General features: G+C 39.5%; 1 protein-coding gene and 1 long non-coding RNA gene across 5 annotated transcripts in view; one reads left to right on the forward strand and one right to left on the reverse strand.

Moving 5' to 3' along the window:
• Positions 1–20,263, reverse strand: part of RAB3GAP2 (RAB3 GTPase activating non-catalytic protein subunit 2) — a 41,795-nt gene extending 21,532 nt beyond the window's left edge. The window contains exons 1-13 of one of the 3 annotated variants that reach the window (XM_042823801.1): positions 20,133–20,263; positions 13,094–13,158; positions 10,369–10,492; positions 8,857–8,938; positions 6,780–6,827; positions 6,594–6,669; positions 6,345–6,446; positions 5,136–5,235; positions 3,897–3,995; positions 2,801–2,949; positions 1,780–1,859; positions 1,575–1,664; positions 663–802 (exon numbers count right to left, since the gene is read on the reverse strand). In XM_042823801.1, coding sequence (XP_042679735.1) covers positions 663–802; positions 1,575–1,664; positions 1,780–1,859; positions 2,801–2,949; positions 3,897–3,995; positions 5,136–5,235; positions 6,345–6,446; positions 6,594–6,669; positions 6,780–6,827; positions 8,857–8,938; positions 10,369–10,492; positions 13,094–13,158; positions 20,133–20,241 — 1,264 coding nt within the window. In that variant the 5' untranslated portion in view covers positions 20,242–20,263. Of the gene's footprint in view, positions 1–662; positions 803–1,574; positions 1,665–1,779; positions 1,860–2,800; positions 2,950–3,896; positions 3,996–5,135; positions 5,236–6,344; positions 6,447–6,593; positions 6,670–6,779; positions 6,828–8,856; positions 8,939–10,368; positions 10,493–13,093; positions 13,162–20,132 lie in introns of all 3 variants that reach the window. The other 2 variants (XM_042823807.1, XM_042823793.1) reach the window with 2 other exon arrangements.
• Positions 20,264–20,410: 147 nt separating this feature from the next.
• Positions 20,411–21,368, forward strand: part of LOC122161065 — a 28,105-nt gene continuing 27,147 nt past the window's right edge. For both annotated transcript variants that reach the window (XR_006169071.1, XR_006169070.1), the window contains exon 1: positions 20,411–20,570. This is a non-coding gene — a long non-coding RNA (uncharacterized LOC122161065). The remainder of the gene's footprint in view (positions 20,571–21,368) is intronic.

Consider the following 21,368-nt stretch of genomic DNA (forward strand, 5'->3'; position numbering starts at 1 on the left):
AAAGAAGAGTTAGGGAAGAAAACGTATATTGTAATTAAGTAGAATGTAAGTTTGCATTCATATGTTCTAATTATTAAAATGCGATTTTTAGTAAATCAATAAAAATGTCCGTTTACTCTGAGTAATGCAAGTACCTTCTCCTACTACAAACTTCACAAGTGTTTAAGTAGAGATGCTCCTCATTAAACTGTGCAATTGTTTTAGCAAGTATGAATGAGGATTTCAAACCACAAGCAAAATTTGAACGTATAAAATGAGTCTATAACAAAATATATTATACTAAGTAGGTGGCAAAGTATTCACAACTCTACCAATGAGAAAATGTAACATTTAACTCATTTAATGTTATTTGCTTAAAAATCCAAAAAACTATTTCACATTTCAACAGCCTCACTCAAAGCCACAGCAGGGAAAAGCTGGTAAATACATGTCTGACAACCAAAAAAACCTTGAGACTCTGGCACTGCAATCTAGACAATACAAAGCTCTCAGTAATGATGAGAAATAGGTCCAGGAACATTAGAAAGCACCATACCATACCTACGAACTTCAAATATGAAGAGCAACTTAGATTATTGAAAAACTCTCGGAATTGCAAGTCTGAAAATAAGAAGCCACACTATATTGAAACATTATTGCTATATTGACATACAATATCATACCTTTCCACATGCGAATTGCAAGTCCTCTTGTAACATCCAGTAAAATAACTCTTCCAAAATCATCTGTCACTGCCGCCAAAGTGTTACACGGGGAAAGACATATTTTTTCACCATGACGACGGGAATCTGGAATTCCAAACCTAGAAATCAAACAGAAAATCACTAGATAGATTTTTCTTTCTTCAGAAATACTAAACAGTAATAGATTAGCTTTTTATTAAGGTACCAAAAAGATTTGGGTAAAACTAACAAATAACGATCAAGTTTTTGTGCTGTCTAGCAAGAGAAGCAGAATTATCTTGAAGGTCTGTTAATACCCTACTGAAAACCAGAATTCAGGAATTAAGATAAATAACTGCCTTGGGAAGCACTGTCAGACAAGGATCTCAGAACAGTGGGTTACTTTACAAGCCCTGTTAATTCCAAGTAGTCTTGAACATACTTCAAGGAAAAAAACACACGAGAAAATCAACCAAATTTAGTCTCTTACCATCTGTCATGAAAAACATTGCGTTACAACCTGTTTTTCCCATTCTCCTCTCTCACTATCCTACAGGGAATCAGTGTACTTCCTAATTTTTCTGAGATGCTTTAAGTTATCATCAGTAGTAAGCACCTCACACGGTTTCTTTGAAGTACTTCAGTGATAAATTTCAGGTGACATTAACATATTTACACTGACATTGAACTATGCAAATTGTTCTTTCATATCAACAAGTTGAAAGAGATGAGTAATTTGCACAGAATGACAAACTGAAATGGAACAAAGCCTAAAACAGGTGATCTACAAACTACTATCACTGTTTAACACTGGGAAAAACACACAGGCTCATCAGTTATACCTTTCAAAACCATTTAAATAATTAAGAACACAAGAGCTTTCCAGCAACTGAGACAGCATATCAAACTTGCCTCACTGCTAATGGGGTTGCAGGTTCAACTTTCGGCTTCTGTTTTTGGACAGGTTCTTCCTCATGTTTGCTCTTCCAACCAAGCCAGCCACTTGCAATAGAAGAAGGCATTAGGAGAATTATACTAACAGTTTTGAAAAAAAAAATCTCAAATTATTATGAATCTACTAAAACATATCACTTAATATAATCTTTTATTTTGTTACCTGGCAGCATGAAATAATGCTGAGGTCAGTTTACTTGCAACTGCTAAGGCAACATGAGACAACAGTGGCTGTGAGCTACCCTGAAACAAAGGAAAGTGTTTAGGTAGTCAAGAAATAGCTGTGACCTACCCTGGAATGAAGGAATAGTGTTTACAATGCCAAGAAATAGTTCTTACACTGAACTCAACTGCAGAATAGTTTTTCAGTTCTTTTATGGACTTTCAGCTCAGAAAGCATAGCTTTAACACTGCAAAATTTTAATTCACTGCCCCAGCAAAGCCATTCTGACATCTCTTTACCATTTCAAAAAATCCTCCTGCAAGTCACTGGTGGCTCAGTATGTTTGTCTGCAACAGAAGTTAAAGAAACTCTGTGTATGATTTACTATAGAGAGTTATCTGGTGCATGGCTTTGATTTCCTTGCAAACACAAATCTTAGCAGTTTTGTCTTAATCACACTGCAGAGGCAAGCACATAATAAAAATTTCAATTCTAGCATTTTCAGTCAGCTTCTGACCCCAATAAGGCTAGCAGTCCGAATATACAAGGCATACATAAGTACACTGGCATGCTTTTCCTCCAATACAAGGTTAAAAAAAAAAAAAAAAATCACAAAAAAACCCAACCAGGAAGCATGAATGTATCATAGGTATAATTAAGCAAGAATTGTTAGTTCTCTCCCACATGTAGTGGTTCTGTTTGTACACAACCAAAGACTGAAGGTCTCCAAAAATGCTTAAGACGCTTGTGATCAGAACCACAATCTAATTATTAATAAATAAAACCTCAAAGTACCTAACTGGCAATAAATTAACAAATGACTGTGACATTTGTTTTGAGCTAAGGAATTAATTTTTTCAGTGACAGAAACTGGTCGACATTACTCTCCCAATCATTCCATTTTCTGAAGGTCAAGAAAAGGGTGAAACATCAGCATAAAATGAATATAAGAATACAGATACAGAGATGACAAGGATTAATCATTCAAGTAATTTCAGCAAGTCAGCTTTGAGGTACATACCTCCAGGGCAAAAAAGAAACCAGTGAAGGGATTGGATCCAACTGTAACATACTGAGACATAGCAGGTGGGCTGTTCTTTATTGCTGCATTATATCCACCTATATTGGAGGCAGTCTTCATTTGATCAAAAGGAGATAGTGTCATAATGCCTACCAAAAACATAAAAGCAGGTGTTTTATACAAAAGTACATGACTGATTTAAGTCTAAATACGTTCCTGCCCTGTTTTCCAGGCTGATCATTCAACATTTGGAAAGGAGTAGCCCTAACTACGCTAATTCCAAAGAACTGAACAGAAACCTAATGTATTTCAGTTAATTAAAAAAACATAATTTGCTCTTCTAAGCAAAACAACTAAGACAAAGTCTCCTGGATTTCATTTAATAAAAAAAAAACTGAGCAAAACTTGTTGCAGTGATGAAAAATGGGAACAATCTGACATAATGAGAGAAGTGAAGCTTCCACATGTTGCCCAAACAGTAATGACTACAGAACTAGTAGAGACACGTGCTGAAGGGCAGTATCAGTACTGTACAGTCTAGCAGCAAAAATACATGGTTAACAAAACCCACTTCACTTGTCCACTGAGCACCCTTTCAACTTAATGTTTTTAAGAAAAGATGGAAGAGTAATGAAGTTTACTGTCTCCCAGGCTTCTGCAAATCCCTAAGGACTTTAAGACTCCAGGAGTATAGAAGTATGCTGCTTTCTTTTGGAAAGGTACAATTCCAAGTTTTCGTTTCTTGATGTGCTGGAGCATACCAATATCAGCCTCAATTTGCCTACCAGATGGTGCTTTAAACTGGCAGAAACAGAATTGCATCTATCCAGTCTCTTTGTTGTTTCTTACCAAATGAGAGGACAAGACAGCTAGAGCTGCCTCCCTTTCTCTCTCCTCAGACTGAAAGGAGAATGCTCAAAACAACGAGAAATACAATACACTTCTGGTGACGGTTAATCAGATTATTCACTACATCAGTCTTCTCCCACTTATTTCTAACCAAACAGAACCATTAGTAAGTGCTCTCACCCCAAGTTTAACTCTAAAACATTCAATTTCATTCAAGCCAAATATGAAGGTACACAAAAATGCTTACCAACACTAGCATGGTCAACAATTGTATCCACGTCCTGCAAACCCCACTTCTTATACGCTAGAGGTGGTGGCTGAACATTCTCATTGCCAGATGCTGCAGCTGACAAATGTTGGTAAGTACACAAAAAAAGACACCTCTACTTAGTCAAAGGAAAAGAATAACAGAAAGAAATTGATAGGATCTGAAGAATAATTTAATTTTAATTCAACATATATTTGAATAGCTGCTGAAGTAAAATGGCATTTTGAAATACTTTCCATAATGAAATTAAAACACCATTAACTGGATAGAATTTCACAATACCCATCACAACTTTATTTACTATTTACAGAGTTTACAAATTATGCATGGTTTACTATGCTACAAATTACAGAGGCTACTACAATTTATTTCTGTGGTCTAGGCATATTTATGTGGCAACTCACTAGCCAAAGAATTACTTTAACATGATGTTGTGAGTTAACATGGCTAAGCACCACACAGCTGCCACTCACTTCCCCCACAGGGGATGGTGAAAAGAACTGCACGATTTGAGATGAAGGCAGTTAATAGGTAAAGCAAAAGCTGCGTGCATAAACAGAGTCAAACAAGGAATTCATTCACTCCTCCCTACCAGCAGGCAAATGTTTGGCCATTTCAAAAAAGACAGGGTTTTGTCACAAAAAAAAAAAAAAAAAAAAAAAAAGGCATTTCAGAAGACTAACACTACCTCTGAACATCCTCCCTTCCTCTTCCTTTGCCCCATCTTTTACTACTGGCACAACACCACATGATATGAGAAACAGGGAGCTCTCTTGGTTGTGTCCCCTCTCAAGTTCTCATACACCGCAGCCTATTCTCCAGCAGGACAGTATGAGAAACAGAAAAGGCCTTGACACGATGTACTGTCCAGCACCAGCTAAAACACTAATGTGTTATCAGCACTGTGCTGGTAACAAATACAAAACAGCATAATATGAGCTACTGTGAAGAAAACAAATTCTATCCCAGCCACAACCAGCACACAGCACTACGGTGAGAACGTACAAAGTAGTCAATGGCACTCAGACAACTTGTGCCGAGGATATTTTCTGTGGTGTAAGGAATTACCACAAATGCAAAAGATGCCTCCATACTAAAGGACAAGCAAAAAAGATCTGAGTTTTACCTTGACTTGATATCTGATAAGTGTAAGTAAATAGTATTTCACATTACACAAAATAAAGAGACTCAGAAATAAAAACTTTCTCTTAACTATACCTCTTGCTACCTGGTTGCGACAAGCACGTAGGGACTGAAAGAGACTGAAACCATCAATTGTCACAATTGCTGCTGGATACAGGATACTTAGCTCTTCATTCTGTAGGAAAAAAATTAAAGACAAAAAAAAAAAAAAAAAAAGAGAAATCACTGCAACTGTTACAACACAGTAGCTAGAAAATAAGCAGTTAACTACATGAAGACAAGTATTACACCCAAAGAGTTAATTTCTAACAAGCCCCAGGCAAAACAATAAGGCAGAACTAAAAGAACTAAGTGTTGTGCCATCCCATAAATAGTTATTCAGGCCTAACATTTTATCATTTTGTCTTCCTTCAATGGCTCTTATGCTTGCTTAATACATTTTATGGCTTAGGGAGAAAATATAAAATTTACAGTGGCTTGTGAAGACCACAGAAAATCAGGTCTATCTAGAATACAACAATGCTTCATGAGCCACATTTTTAAGTGGATTAGCACATGCATTACCATTTGGGCACAAAAACATTAACTTGGTCACACAAACTCAGGATTCAAATTCCTTAATGTTTCTGTACTTCAAAACCGATCTCAAAACATCATGCTAGCAATGCACAAACACATGCATAACACAAACCCAGAAATGTCTTTAACTTCATTAGTTTTCTGCACACAGCATGCCTACTCAGCCAAAAGCAAAGAAAGCTGGCTTTTCTACCAAGTAGCTTGAGCTCTACAAAAAACTTCTCTGTAGGAAACAGTCATTATGCAGATTCCTTAGCACTCTCATAAACATGGCTTCAATTTTTAGCTATCTTCTCTGTGAAAGAACATAAATGCTTGTGAATGCATACACAGAGCTCCTGGCACCTACCTATCAAGTTTTGTTTTCTCCTTTCATCATCAATACATTATCATATTTTGTGCACATAAATGAGAAATAGGAGATGAATTAAGCCTTCCTTTGCAATGCTGCTGCTGAGATAACCACAAGAAATCTACAGAGTAAACTAAATACTACTAATAACAAGAAATGCTGAATTACTAATAAGAAGTGCTGAATCCTCCTCAAACTATATAATATAATTCTAGAAAAAGAAATCTGCAGTCTCTTGTAAGGAATTTTCTACCCATGAAAAAACTGGTAAAGGACGTAGAGGATTCACAGAGAAGACTCCCTTCCATACCCCTTAACACTGCCACTTCGCTTTTGAAATAATCTGACAAAACCTGTTCTGTGACACCAGGATGCCTGGGAATTTCATAGGTTCTGCACTTAAGCTGCAGGACAGGATCTTCATTTAAAAGCTGTGCAAGAAGCAGCACTCCGCTCTAAAAGAGAAAGAATAATAAGTGTCACCATTACTGTGCTTTTTCTCAGGGAAGACAAAAAACATTGTCTGTGAAAGCAGATGTTTTTTAGAAATAGATATTTATTAGAATGGCTTTCTTGTGGGCTCACTGTGCTGAGAAACATACCTCAGTGTAAAAACGAACATAGCCAGAGGTGAAGCCAACCACAATGCAGGTCCAGTCAGGACGACCTGTGGAGCTCCTGTTTCATAAAGATACATTAGAAGTTAAAAACTAATCCTGCTCTAACTCATAAACATATGAGGGTGTAATGTAAGGAGAATGCATATTCATAGGAATATCAATCCTTACCTCTTCTGACTTGCCAATGGGATACACAATACACTGCTCACACATTCACTAGAAAGAGAAAGATAAAACTAATAAGCATATTTTACTTTCCAGTTGTAGAAGACTGCTCTACATGACATCTTGTCAACATCTTAAACATATTAACAATATAGTAATGCAGCACATAATTTATCAAGCTCAAATGAGAAAAAGCAAAAAAACAAAACCTTCCTTTTAAAGACATTTTGAATTACAAGGTCATATAAGTATTTGAACAGATTGCAGTGAGTGCCTATTACACCTTGTTATTGTTCTCCTTCATCACTCAAGACTGATCATTCCGCCAGTACTCTCAGTAAAGACTCGCTGCTTAAAAAAACAAATACTACACCTGGACCACACTTCTCAAAAACACAGTTCTGAAATACATTATGGAACCAAATAGATTTTTACATCCATTGTATTCATCGTTACAACTTCTTAACATTTCAAGAAGTAACTTGGTCTTCCCAAGTAACAGAAACTGAGCGTGGCAGGCACAGCATGCAGAAGGCAAGCAGAGGAGCAGGCTTCAATATCTCAAATCAAAAATTATTTAGCTGTTTCTACAACAGAAAGCTTTACACAGTCTAGGGAAACAGAAAAAGTACAAAGATTTTATGGAATACCATATAAATTCAAGATTACATCCTGAACAGCATTTGAAGCATAAAAGCTTCCAGTACTGCGGATTATTTGCATTTCAGACCACCTCCATTCCCCAAGGAGTAATTAAATAACCAGGCTAGAAAATTATAGAAAAAAATTCCTAAACACAAGTTTGACATGAATTGCAATATAATCACAACTTAATATCCATTTCAGTGAAACCTCATCTTTAAGAGGAAAGCTTAGCTGCCTCACAACATATCAGCTAAAGACAGCTCTGGGCAAAAAACGCCACAAGGCTTTAGACAATCTGGCAGAGACTGTCCTACTGACACCTCCACAGAAATAGAACCCTCACCTACAGGAAACACTTGCAAACCTTAAATCAAGCTGTAACAAATTTAGCTGTGTCTATCTAAAGAAAGCCACCCATTCCACAGCAGATCTCAAAGAACAGTACTAAGTCTCTGAACAGAGGGGTTTGTTCATTTGTTGTGCAGTTTGTTTGTTTAGAGTAGAAGATGACATAGTAATTTCAGTGGTAGAATAGGGAAAAGCCCTGAAAGGACACGTTACAAAATAGTTCAAATTCACTGCAGCAGCAGGCTTATCATACAGATTGGAAAATGGCTGATTAATTCAGCACCTCCTGCAGCATAACAGAAGGCTGAAGCCAACAGGCATACTCAAATGCAGACAACTCAAGACTGCAAACTTGATAATGAAATCCAAGTCCTACTCCATATGGGAGATTCCAGAAAGTGTCAGTCTGGTTATTTGAAGACAGATCTAGCAGGAATTTTGTATAAATACCAAATGTATTTCCAAGGCAAATTTTCTAACTGTTCCAAATGACTTAGAGCACCAAAACCATTTCAAAAAGTGACAAAAACTGGTAACAGGCTATTTACTGTAGAGGTCACAGATAGATGAAATTCAATGCATCTGAAAAGATGAACACAGAAAAAGCACATGAATGTTGCTCACAGCTTGTAATTTGGACTGACTTCTTAACCAAAGAGATCTTCACATTTACTTGAGATTTTGAAAACGGAAAGAATTATTTCTGGAACTATTTCATACACTTCCAGTAGCAACATCCCCTACCAAAATTCCACCTCTACTTTAAAAGCAGATTTTCAAAAAACATTCTCCTAGTACTTATATGAAGCTTGAAAACCCAGATTTGATTTCTAATTTACATGTAAATACATTAAACTGCACTGACACAATTCCTCCTAATTTATATGAGCATGTCCTGAGACACAATACCCATGAGTGGTGACCTTCGCAAAGCTCACCCAGGTTACTCCGTTTCTGTTTTCAACATATGAATGTCTGAAAACATAAATGCACTTGGACAAAAGCAAAAAACAAAGCTGACATTACAAATTGTTAATTATTAAATAGAAAAACAATGTTTTAATCACAACTGCATTCCAACACCTACCCTTCTTCAACACTCAGACAGCCACTCCAGCCAACAGCATACTGCATTTCTTCTTTTCCCTTGTCACTCTGCTTCCATTTAGCTATGATTAAAAATAGATGCCATCTATAAAACTGTAATGTCTTACATCTCACAGAAGTCTATTCTTAATAGCTCTTTCATAAAATACATCTTATCACACTTAGATTAACCACGAGTTACATACACTTAGATTAACCACAAGTTACATATACCTTGAAGACTAAATATTATTTTTACTTACTTTTCTAAAAAACTCATACCTTTGTACAAACTTGCATAGAACAATCATGGGTTGAAAAAGACCATAATAATCATCAAGTTTCAACCCCCCTGCTATGTGCAGGGTCGCCAACCACTAGACCAGGCTGCCCAGAGCCACATCCAATATACTATTAAAATCATCATGAAATGACCAGTTTTGTTCAAAAAATTACATACAGTAATACATATAGTAATACCCACTTCATTAAATTTTAAAAGGTTCAATTAATGCAAACTTCTTTTGGGATGATCACTGAAGCTTAAATAAATAACAAAATTTTAGTGCTAACCCTGAGAACATGAAAACCCTACACTAAGGCTGGCAAGTTTTAATCAGCATAGTGCTAGAAAACACAACACTTTCCTATTCAGAGTGCTATTACAACTGACACTTTGTTTCATCAACTTCCAGTTGCAGATGGACAACTAAGAAAACTAGCACTGTGTGGCATTCCTTTGATGCCTAAAGTTTAAGACACAAGGACACTTCTGGCCACTGTGTGGTATACTTACTGCTGAGCATTCTAGCAGCACCCTCCAGCAGATAAGCTAAATCATCTCCTTATTCTTGATGCAATAGGAACTTTCTGAGGACCACTGCTGTCCTATTTTCTTTGAAAAATTAGCAACTAACCCACATGGGTTTTAGATCACATAACTCTTCAGAGAATAACACTTGCAGTGTATTAACTTAATGCAATCTAACTACCTAACTCCTTTCTTTTAAAGCCATTACTCCTTGGCCTGCCACTGTACTCCCCCATAAGGAGTCCCTGTACATTTTTATTGCAGGTTCCCTTTAGGTAACAGAAGGCTACTGTAAGGTATCCCCAGAGCTTTCTTTTTCTCCAGGCTTAACAATCCCAGCTCTCTCAGCTTCTATGCACAGGAGAGGTGCTCCAGTCCTCTGATCATTCTCATGACCCTACTCTGGACCTGTTCCAACAGCTCCATGTCTTTCTTATTTCGGAGATCCCAGAGCTGAATGCAGTACTCCAGGTGGGTTTTTACAAAGGCAGAGTAAAGGGAAAGAATCACCAACATATCATACTCATGTACTGCAATTGTTACTGGCAAAAGCAACCAGGCCATTGCAAGTAGATAAATGGGAGCTGGCTCTTCAATGTTCATATTACTAAGGATAACTCCAGAAATAGGGGGAAAAAATAGATTTTGCCCTGACTACTATTAAATGTATATGCTTACATACTTAGCAGAACATATACTTACACACTAAAAAGACTGCCTTCTGCTCATTAGCTATTACCATCAGGTCATTTGTTGGTGATAAGGATAACACACAGTCTTGAAGCCAGTAATTTCTCTGGTTCTTAGAAGTAGATTCCTCTTCTTCCTACAAGTAAAGCTTTAGTTAATGTATGCAGTGACTTTTAAATACAACACAACCTGCAAGATTCAAATTTACACTTTGGCTTAATATCAATACCACTGCTGAATGCACAACTACCTATCAAATTGCTAAAGCACAAATTTGCATTGAAAAACATGATGCACAAAAAGGCATCAACCTTACACTAATTACATCTGCAAGTCTGCAAATTAGTAATGAAGCTGCATTTGTTTGGAAGAAATGCAAGTCTTGTCCAGAGAAAAGCTGCAGGAAGAACCGACAGACCACACTCATGGCTGCCTGTTACATTCATTTCCTCTCATAATGCCACAGCATTAAAAAGTCACTCTGTGCATATAAAGAATACACTGAATGTCCATCATCTGGTCAACATCAGCACAGTGCAAATACTCTGATAACTACCTTCGTCCACGCTATCACTTGATTCATACAAGTGAATCTTTCTTTCATGTCATTCTTGTCTGTTTATGGATGCCAAATTCTATAGCAATACTTTTTCCTTAATCACACTGGGAGCTAGGATTGTAATATTTATTTTCACTTTTCCCTTTTACAGTTCAAACATGGCAAAAGATTTAGAGCATACTTACTAGCAAACCACATGGTTCACAACAAGCTACACATCCCAGTTAAAACTAGCTCCAACTCAACTAATTATAAGAAACATATGAGGATTAAATGCAGAGCTGTTTTCACCTACAACTCCCTAAAATGAAGAAGTAGGAAACTCCTCTAGAAGAAAAACATATGTGTATATATGTAGAAACATTCTTCAGACACTAAAACACCTCAAACACCGGGCATGGAACAGGCTGCTCAAGGCAGGGGTTGTGGTGCTGAGCTGGCAGAGTTCAAGGGGTGTTGGCACACTGCTTTCAGTCATATGGCTTGGATGTTGGGTGGTCCTGTGTGGAGCCACACGCTGGACTCAGTGATTCTTGGGGGTCCTTTCAAACTCAGGCTATGCTAAGATTCTATGAAATGCTTGAGGAAAAGATCAATTACAATTCAGTTACACTTGCTGAATCTACCAAATTACAAAAGCTTATGACACTTGTAATACAAATGTGGCTGAGAATTTCACTTCATTGAAATGAGAGCTGAATATCTATCCTATTTGAAAGTTTTTATACTCCCTTTTATTCCCTGACATCAGCATGGGACTGACTCATCCCTAGGACACACCATGCTCATCCAAACTTTTCACCTCAGCTGTAATAACATATTTTCCCTCATAACACAGTTTTCCTCATTCAAGTAAAAAATTGAAGATTCTGCCCCACTCCTCAGGCATACTTCCTGCACATTGAGATAAATACAGAACAGGGTTTTTTTTAGCAAGGCGAGGCCTGGATTCTTCAACTTCCCCTATTAGCTCTAACATGGAATTTATCAAGCAGTTTTCTTCAGATGATTCGTTCGGATGCAGAGGATTTCTATACAGAAACAGCTTCCCTAACACCTTATGCAAGTCATTCCTGACAGCTATAAGTCTCACCCTCAACACCAACCCCAGGCTAGCTGCATTATTCTCAAATACGCTCGTTGGAAGAAGGATGTTTTTCTCCCTGCAAAGAGCAACAGCGCAGCCCTCATCCTGCTTGCTTAATTTCATCTCCTCTTTAATATCATCCATACATCACAACATAAAGAGAGTACTGTGTGACTAGTAGAAAGATATTTACACCAGCGGTTCAGGATTTCAAAGTCTACATTTAAGACTGGTTGATCACCACAACTTCACTGTCATGCCCAGGCCCCCAAAAGACACCATTCAGACAGCTACTAAGAGCAAAGTATAGAAATACTTTTTCTTCCTTGCCACCGTATCTAAATAAAGTTAACTACTCTCCTTTTTTCCCTCAAAAGCTATTTTCAGGCACTTGTTCCAAGTAAAATTAAAATCTACACTTTTTTTTTTTAAACCACTTTACTCTTTCACTTTTATCCAAATCTGATGCATTTCCAGCATTCCTCATTCCCCATGAATATTTTGGACTGTCATCCCCAAACCACACAGGCAGCTGCAAACCATTAAAGCTGACACAGAGGACACAGCATGTAATTACATCAGCTTACATCACTGTTTTTAGATTTCTGGTAATTGCACTTCCTAATATTAGTTACATATTGGAATGGCAAGCAGTAAGAGAAGAATGAGGGATGTGACCCGATCAAAGCAACGAAAAAACAGACAGCAATGAAGGAATGTACCCATTTCCAGGTAGGTAGACTCGAGTTTTTAGACCAGTTCTAAAAGATCGTATCAGTTCTCTTATTTATTCCTAAAAATCAGGAATAATGCACTTTAAGTACTGGAGTTACTTACACCTTACAATGCATTCCTCTACCACAACAGTTACATACTGAAGGAAGCTCTCCTGCAATTCACAGAAGAATGTTTTAGTTTGGTGTTTATTCTTACCACGATATTTTTATATGCATATGCATATGCTATGAAACAGTTTTTCTGAGAGTCACCTAGATTCTGAAAGAAGATGCCTGAATTAGTGCCTCCACAGTAACTGCAAGGGAAAATGAGATTGAAATGCAGAGACCTAGAACTCATGCATATGAACTTACAGGTTCTGGTAATTCTGCTTCATCCCAGGCTCCCCAGCCACCATCTTCCCAGTTTGTTGGTTTACCTGCTTTAAACAGACAAAAAAAAAAACACTCACATGAATATGACATAAGCAAGAAAAATCACAAAGTGGATTACTGGCAGTTGTTTTCCTTTCTCCACCAATGCACTGTAACTTTATTAGCAGTAGATACTAAACAAGCTCTGCAGGGAAAAAAAAAAAAGAAAAAACAACATGAAGAGGTAGAGCTGGATTTCTTCCTATTTATCTTCACTTTAAATCTATGAAAGAGTAAAAAAAAGCCAACAAAATCAAGATGTAACCTAAGTACAGATTAGAAACAGGTGCAGCAGCACCTGACAGACTGTGCGCAGAGCTCTGGGCTGTAACAGCTTACGGCGCCTTGTGCAACACATCCTTCAGCAGGGCCTCTGTGCTTTACTGAACAAATCATTCAGCCACTTTAGCCTTCTCTCAATTTCTCCACAGTTCTTTCAGGAGAGCCAAGACAAACTCCTAGTTTGTTTCAGCAAGCTAAAACAACAGGAGCTATGAAGACCTAAGACCTTTCTGTAAAAACCACGCTTTAGCTTTATTCAAAATTGTTACTCCTTCAAAGACAGCAAAAGTACAATCCTGTACATATTAGCAGGTAGCTAAAGAGAAAGTAAGGAGACAGGACGCTGTCTGATCCCTTCAAGGATTCACATCTGTGTCTTTGAGCATCATACTGACGAGGTCAGAAGCCCTGCAACATCATAAGAACCATGTGTGAAAATTTTTGTGAAATAATTTTGTATGAAAAATTATCTTCCTTTCCATATTGGCGTTTTTGGTTTGTTTTTCAGTCAATTGCAGGACAAGCCGGTAGCAAGGTAAGTCCATTTTGACAGGAAATGACTGTGTGCAAGGAAATTCACCTCTGATAACAGAATCTCCACGGCCAGGACAACACAGATTCAACTGCTCCCAAAGAAGCCACAGCAAAGCTGAAGCTACAGCCTCCACAGGGAAAAGGAGCACACTGGCACTGCCTATTCACCTCTTGGCAAAACAATGCAGGGGAAAGTTAACAAGACACCAATCGGTTTCAGTTACATCATTCAGAAACCTCAGGGAAACCACAAGCTTACAAAATAGCTCAAATAAGCTGAGAAAACTGCAATTTGTAGGAAGAAGCCTACTTCTCAGCTGTCTTACCAGGGATGAGGCATTGGTCTTTCATAACAACATTTCAAAATCTTTCATTTAAAAATGCTGCATTTGATGGGAACTGAAGATCCAAAGGTTAATTGCACACAGGCACTAAATAGTAAAAGATGTACAGCTCCTGCAGTGAGCAGGTTTAACACAATTCTGAACCACCACCATCACTGAAAGCTTCAATAAGACTACAAGCTTATCACTGTGATAGCTTTAAAAAAAAAAGTACAGAAATTGATGTATTGACGTTACTGCTTCAGGTTTCTTTAGACTTCAAGCATTTTCTGAGGAGTTCTTCTAAGAGCTTCATTAACTGATGTCATGGCTGCATTGGACCTTAACAAGTTAAAGCATCTCATCTCAACCTAGTTTAAATTTAGCTTTAATCAAGAAAGGTTCAGACATTTTGGATGACCAAACAGCATGAACAAGAATGTTTATACCAAGAACACTCTCTAAAAACCTCTGGCTGCTTTAACAACAAAATCAAGCTAGAAAACAAAACAGAAATTGAAATCTACACTCTACTTACGCAGATTTTTTAAGCTTTTGTACCATTAATGAAGAAAAACAACTCTAAAAATATTGTAATATTAATTAATTAAGAAAGAAGCATTCCACCAACGCTGCTGAGATGTTTCACAAGACTGTGTATGACCAAACAACTAATACATGAGTAACCTTTGTTAAAATTGAAACCTCTCCACCATCTATGAGACGGGTGAGTCAGCCAGCTTACTGCATCATCGCCAATACAGAGCTGGCTGCGCAGTTATCTCAAGAGGTCTACCTGCGTAACAACAACAGACAAGCTCAAATACAAGATGAGGCTTTATGACTTTCCAGTGTACATATAGATAAAGGAGAATTACGGCATTTTGAACATAAGCTGCAAGAAGAAAGCAGAAACCAAGTCAATATTTAGTTTAAGCTAGCTAACCAAATTCTATTTCCATTTGCGTTTATCATCTCAAAAGAAAAAAAAACTCCTTTCTATATAATTCGTGCAGGAAAGAAAACTGTCAGTGCATCATAGTCCAGAAAGTCAAAACCACCTCCAGGAAGCACCATCAGGGCCAATTCAATCCCCAGAGCACAGAACAGACCAACTATTCTACCAGAACTCTGCCACATCAATGCTGAGACTCAACACCCACCATAAAACCCTCACCGCTACAATTCCTGCAGCCTTTATGCGCACAGCTGTACTACAAGTGTTGTCATCATCTTTCAGATGAATCTAGATAGCTCAGAAATCCAGACAGACGGGAAAACATGAGGTAATAGTGAGGCATCATCCCACTGGTGATGCTGCAAAGTTCTCTCGCAGCTGTGACCTGCTCTGTAAGGCCAGCAAGTCCTCTAGCTTACAGCCATTACAAGCTTACTCCTTTGTATCCACCCAGTATTACACAGACTGCCCCATGTACTTTAATGATGCACATTTCTCAAGCCCCTGTATGCATTCTTTCCATCTTCTGGGCATGGATTCTGGAAAAACGGTGCCTCTATCCATATCAAGAACTTCACCTACGCAATGCAACTGAAATGGCAAGTGAAGCAGAGTATTAAACAAGTGATTCATCTCAGAAATAATGGAGAGAGAACCAGCAGGGGGGCACACCTGTAATACTTCAACCACAGCACAGCATTACTCACTAGTGGTAATGCATCACAAAATATCCCTCAGAAGAAGATGGAGAACATGTGTTGAAAACTGGGTGCAGAAAAAAGCTACGGTGATCAGACCACCCCTATATATGTGGATATATGAGTGAAAAAAGTTTGTTGGTTTTTTGTTTGTTTTTCTTTTTTTAAATGAGATAGATTTGAATAAAGTGTTCAAGATAGAATATTGTCTTCAACATGGTTTTAGATTTTAGTCCATAAAGTCTCAAGCTGTATCATGTAGAAATGTAACACATACATCCTACTTGCATATAAAACCAAGTCATGCACCAATTTGTTCTATGCCTGGATTTCACATGGGCAGAAATATCAGCTTCTTTTCTCTTCAAGCCAAGGACTTATTTAAAAATAATTTTACAACTTTCTGCCATTCAGTAATCACGGGGCATTTCTTCCCAAACTCCCCCTGACTGGAGACTGTCAGACATACTGGGCTGCTTTGACAGCATTATTAGGAAGCCCTTTTGCAGATCTGTTCTGTTCTTATCTTAAAAGAAATGAAAAAGAAAAAAGATGGCATTCAAATTAAATTTGCCCACTAATCCAAAAAGAAACAAAAACCAGCTAATGCATTTCTTGTGACCATCTAAGGGAGAAAGAATCTCTTAACTGCTTTAATCCAAGAAAAACAATCATGATTTAAAATGATCCCATACTACATAACTTTTTCAAATAATGCTGCAAATTTCCATGGTTTACAGTCATAGATTATCCAAAAACAAAGTTGGAGGTAGCACAACAGGAAGGAAATGTGAAACAATACAACACTCGAAAGAAATGAAACTGATGACACATAAGACATCGTGCTTCCTTTTTCAATTGCAAGCAGCTCCATCAGTCACAACAAGAAAGAAGGAAAGCTATCCACTAAAGATGTTACAGCAGTAAAAACAGAAAAACAACCAGAACAAAACAAACAAGAACACCAACTGGTGTGAAGGATGTTTGGACAAAGTACTCTGACACCACTTTACCACGTGAGTTTTCATCTGCCCTGCATCTCAGAATGTACTTTACATATGAAACATAATGAAGGCATTATCCTCTTTTATATCTTACAGGAACGGAAAGAAAAGAACCTTCAGTGTATACAACACAATCTGGAGAGCGAGGATCTAATTAAAGAGGCAATACAAAAAAGTTTATCAAGAGACTCTTCAACAGGAAAACACAAATTGAATAAGAGGCATACAGATGCACTTAAGAATCCCATAGCCAAATGCCAGCTAGAAATTAATTTTGTAATGCATTTTTTTAACCTTGTTTGAAGCTCTGAAATAAAAAGTCTGGCTTTCTGAATTTCTGAATCAAATTAGTTAGTCTAGATAAAGCCAAGTGTGTTAAGCACAGTTCCAAATATGTGGTTTCAAGGAATGGGGCTGAAGAATGCTTTTCAGTATGCTGTCAATTTAACACTGTGGGGTTTTGGAGAAGAGCTCCTCTACCAAGGTTATCTTTCATTCCTATTGTAAAAAGAGGCAGAGAAGTGATACCTCTTGGCTCTAGACATCATCTACCAAGGTCAAAACATCCCCCTCAGTCTCATGCCCAGCCCCACCCAAAGTAAGCAGCAGCATTTTAATGTTGTAGGCTGAGCCATGTACCAGCCTGAAGTTACCTGCTTAGTACTACATGCAAGCATCGTCACCTGGGAGCTCCCAAGGAGAAATGATTTGGGAGGGGAAGAATGTCATTTGTGTAATGGGAGATAAACACATTTACGAGCTACGAATATCTGCACAACAGGCAAGTACTGAATTTTTGGTTTTACTTCATGTTGATAACCCTAAGTCCTACCTAGCATCAGGCCCACCTGGCTACATCACTAACGTGCTGTACATTTGTTTCAGTTCAGCATCTGGTAGAACAGTGATCCCTGACATCACTTTAAATAAGCTGTAGATAAATTCCTCAAATTATAATGACTATAGGAAACCTTAGGTGCTTCTCTGATCTGCCACACAACTCAGCTACTGACTAAGAAAAATGACTGGATTAATATGTAGGTGTAAAGAATAAAGGAAGAGACAAAAACAGCAACTCAGAGTACAAGACCTCAGGAGCAGCAGTGACGGCATTACCTACACCATCTCACCCAGCATAACACGTTTCCAAACATCCTCACAGCTCAGTGACTCAGTTGCTTAGACTGCAGAGTGGCAGGAAAGCAGGCAGCAAGAAACAATGACAATGATTTCTACGATCTCCGAAACAAATGTAAAGGGAAAGGAACCTCCCATTCCACACAGCCAAATCCATTTCTTTTTTCCCCTCACTTAAGATACTTACACAACGTGCTCGTTTTTAACATGACCCCTCTACAAATTATAACAGTGCTCCACCTGATCAAAAATGAATGCACTGAGACATTGTGCTCCAACATGGCGTGTTTGTGTGCTTTAATTAAAGTCGCTTTGAGGACTCTAACTCACTTAGAGCCAATAGCTGCAGTATCAAAAAAAATTACAGCTACCAATCCTAAAGATGTGAATAAGTCTAAATGAATGGTACTTTGAGAAACGCTCAGTTTTGATACTCAGCCTTGATGACTAAATAAGCAAATACAAAAATAGCCCCAAATAGAGTCTACTCATTAAAGAGGATGAACAGCACATTCTAGAACATGCAATCTCAATGCTGCTATCATTTTTTTGTGCTTCTACAACAGACAAAACGCCTCCTCTCTTTACAGCTGCCATTTGATGAATCCACACCAACAGAAGCATCCGGAAGTTCCTTTACACCCATCAGTCTTGCATGTATTATCAAATGATAGAGAAATACTTGAATTTCTTTCAACATGCACCTTTAGAAACAAACACAATCCTCAGCTTTTATCTTCAGTATCCAACAGGCACTTTAACAGGGTGCTATCAGTTCCAGAATCCTTTAGATACCACTGACACTAAGAGATGAGCCATGCAGAATCTGTGTGCATTTTTCACAGTACCATAGGATTAAAATGAGAAGCATGGTAGTAGAACATTACTGCTTTCTATTAGGAGTTTTGAATAATCGAAGATGCACAACAATCGAGACGAGTTACATAAAATTATTCCCAAATTACTTCTTTCCAAGTGCATTTCGACAATAGAGTGTATTAAATTCAACCATAAACACAAAAAAGAAGCCAACAAGATTCAGCAGTAAATTAGTTACAGTGTATTTTTACATTTTCACAATCTCTGTGCTGCCTTGCCCCTTCTGATCTCCTACAAAACCTTTAAGATTTTTTCAAATAAGCATCTCAGCATTCCCTCATAGCTCAGTTCATAGATGAGAGAACTTAAGAAGGATCCCAATCAGCTTCTTCAAATGCATTCCTTCCACACTGTTGCCAGAAAGCCCAAAGACTGTGCTAAAGTTAGTTTGGTGGCTCAAATGAGAACAAAAGCAGCCACGCACAGCAACACACAGTCAATGCCAAATCACATCTCTGTCACTGTGCTGTGAGCCCTGGGTTTGGATCTGCAGTCATTCTGTGGGAACACAGCAAGCTTGGCTTTTTCAGCCTAAATTTCAGGCAGTCATTTTTCACTCAGAGGGCGGTGAGGCCCTGGCATTGCCCACAGAGCTGTGATACCCCATCCCTGGAGGTGCTCCAGGCCAGGCTGCATGAAGGCAGCCTGAACTGGGGGGACAGCCCTGCCGACGACTGGGGATGGGGCCGGGTGATCTCTTCCAACCAAATCCATTCCATGATGTGGATTGACCCGTGCAACACAAACCCGGTCTCCAACTCCTGACCAGTTGCTTCGTGACTTCTTTTGTTCTCGTCGGAGCCACCAAACTAACTCTTTAGCACGCTCACAGCGCGCTTTGCGGTCTCAGACATGCGCACTTTAACAGAACCCTCTGAGAGCTGCACTCCTTTAAGTAGGACACCGCAAACTTCCACGGTGAAGCCGGAGACGCGCAGTGCCTGACGAGCTTCACTCACACCCCATAGGACGGAGACGAGTGCGGCAGGTCGGACGGGCACCAGAAGCGCCCGGCAGTGTGACGGCAGAGCCTGCAGACGTGGCACGCCCAGCCGGCACCTTCCTCGGCAGGCTGTATCCTCAGCACAGCCGGGCTGCCGCCCCACCGAGCCCCGCACGCGGAGCCAAACCCCAGATTCCCCTCCAGCGGCAAGCCGGACTCACCGCTCTCCCCGCCGGCTACGGCGCTGCTTTGGCGGCGGTGAGGGCACAGGAAGTCGCGGGCCGCCTCCAGATCCTGGAAGCGGCCGAAGGGGACGAGGGCGCACGACATGGTGCCGCCGCGCCGCCCGACCCGGAAGCGGTCGCCGCCTTCCCTCGCAGCGGGAGCCGCGCGGTCCCGCGCAAGGCGCATGCGCGGAGCCGAGTGCCCCCCTCGCTACGGCCGTCACGTGACGCTGGCAGCCGTTGGAGAGGTGGCTCGGGCGCCCCTGTGAGGGGGCGGCTGCTTCTCGCCCGCTGTGTGCTGCGGAGGGCGCTCAGCCGCTGCAGGCGGAGTTTGCACCTCGGGGCCAAGTCGTTATGCAGTAATCGGCATGCGAGAGGTGCCTGAGTACTTGGCTGAGAGGAAAAGTCGGCTTCTCAGCCGCCCCGTCTCTGAAGGTAGGCGCGTTGAGGGGCTGACTCGATCTCATAACCTGAATTCTTGCACCGTGGCTCTTGGTTGAATGTAACGCCCACCAGTTTCTGTTCCATCTCTGGACGCTGAGTTGCCCTGGTGGCAGCAGCACTGAGGGTGACTAGGTAACGTCAGTATAGCGCTGACAGCTGCCCCCCAGCCTCACCAGTGTTCCCCTTGGGCCAGGAGAAGGGATCGCAGAATCACCGAGGTTGGAAAAGACCTTCAAGATGATCCAGTCCAACCATCCACCTATCGCCAATAGTACTCACTAAACCATGGCCCTTGACACGAAATCCAAACAAAAGAAAAGTACACTGAGAGGAGCAACACAGAACGGCTTTTTTCACACCTGAGAGAAACTTCCCTCAGCAGCAGCCCTTTACATTTATTTTTATGCAGTAGCTACTTTACCAGGCAGCTAGTCAAGAACAGAAGTGCTGGTGCAAGTATACAAGCCCTGCTGAAAGTATAAGAGGTTTGAGTTTTGATCTGGGTGTTTTGGGTGGTCTTTAAAGACCATCTAGGACTGAGCACAAAGAGAGGCTTCATTCTAAACTGGAATTGCCTCAGATTATAACCTCTAGAAAATCTCTGGTCGGATTTTCATATAAACCATATTTAACTTGTCCTGCCAAGTTCTGGTGTCTTCGGTTTTATTTTGTTGCAGTAATCAATCGGCACCTAATAACAGTTTTGCCCTTAGCAACAGCATGCGTGTTTTGTTTCGGCGTTTAAAATTGGTGGCTCCTCTGGGAATGTGTAGGTTAGACTTGAATTCA

The sequence above is a fragment of the Centrocercus urophasianus genome, unplaced genomic scaffold (genome assembly GCF_019232065.1).
Source record: "Centrocercus urophasianus isolate 14NV4802_14NV808 unplaced genomic scaffold, USGS_Curo_1.0 seq_10, whole genome shotgun sequence".
NCBI classification, from domain to species: domain Eukaryota; kingdom Metazoa; phylum Chordata; class Aves; order Galliformes; family Phasianidae; genus Centrocercus; species Centrocercus urophasianus.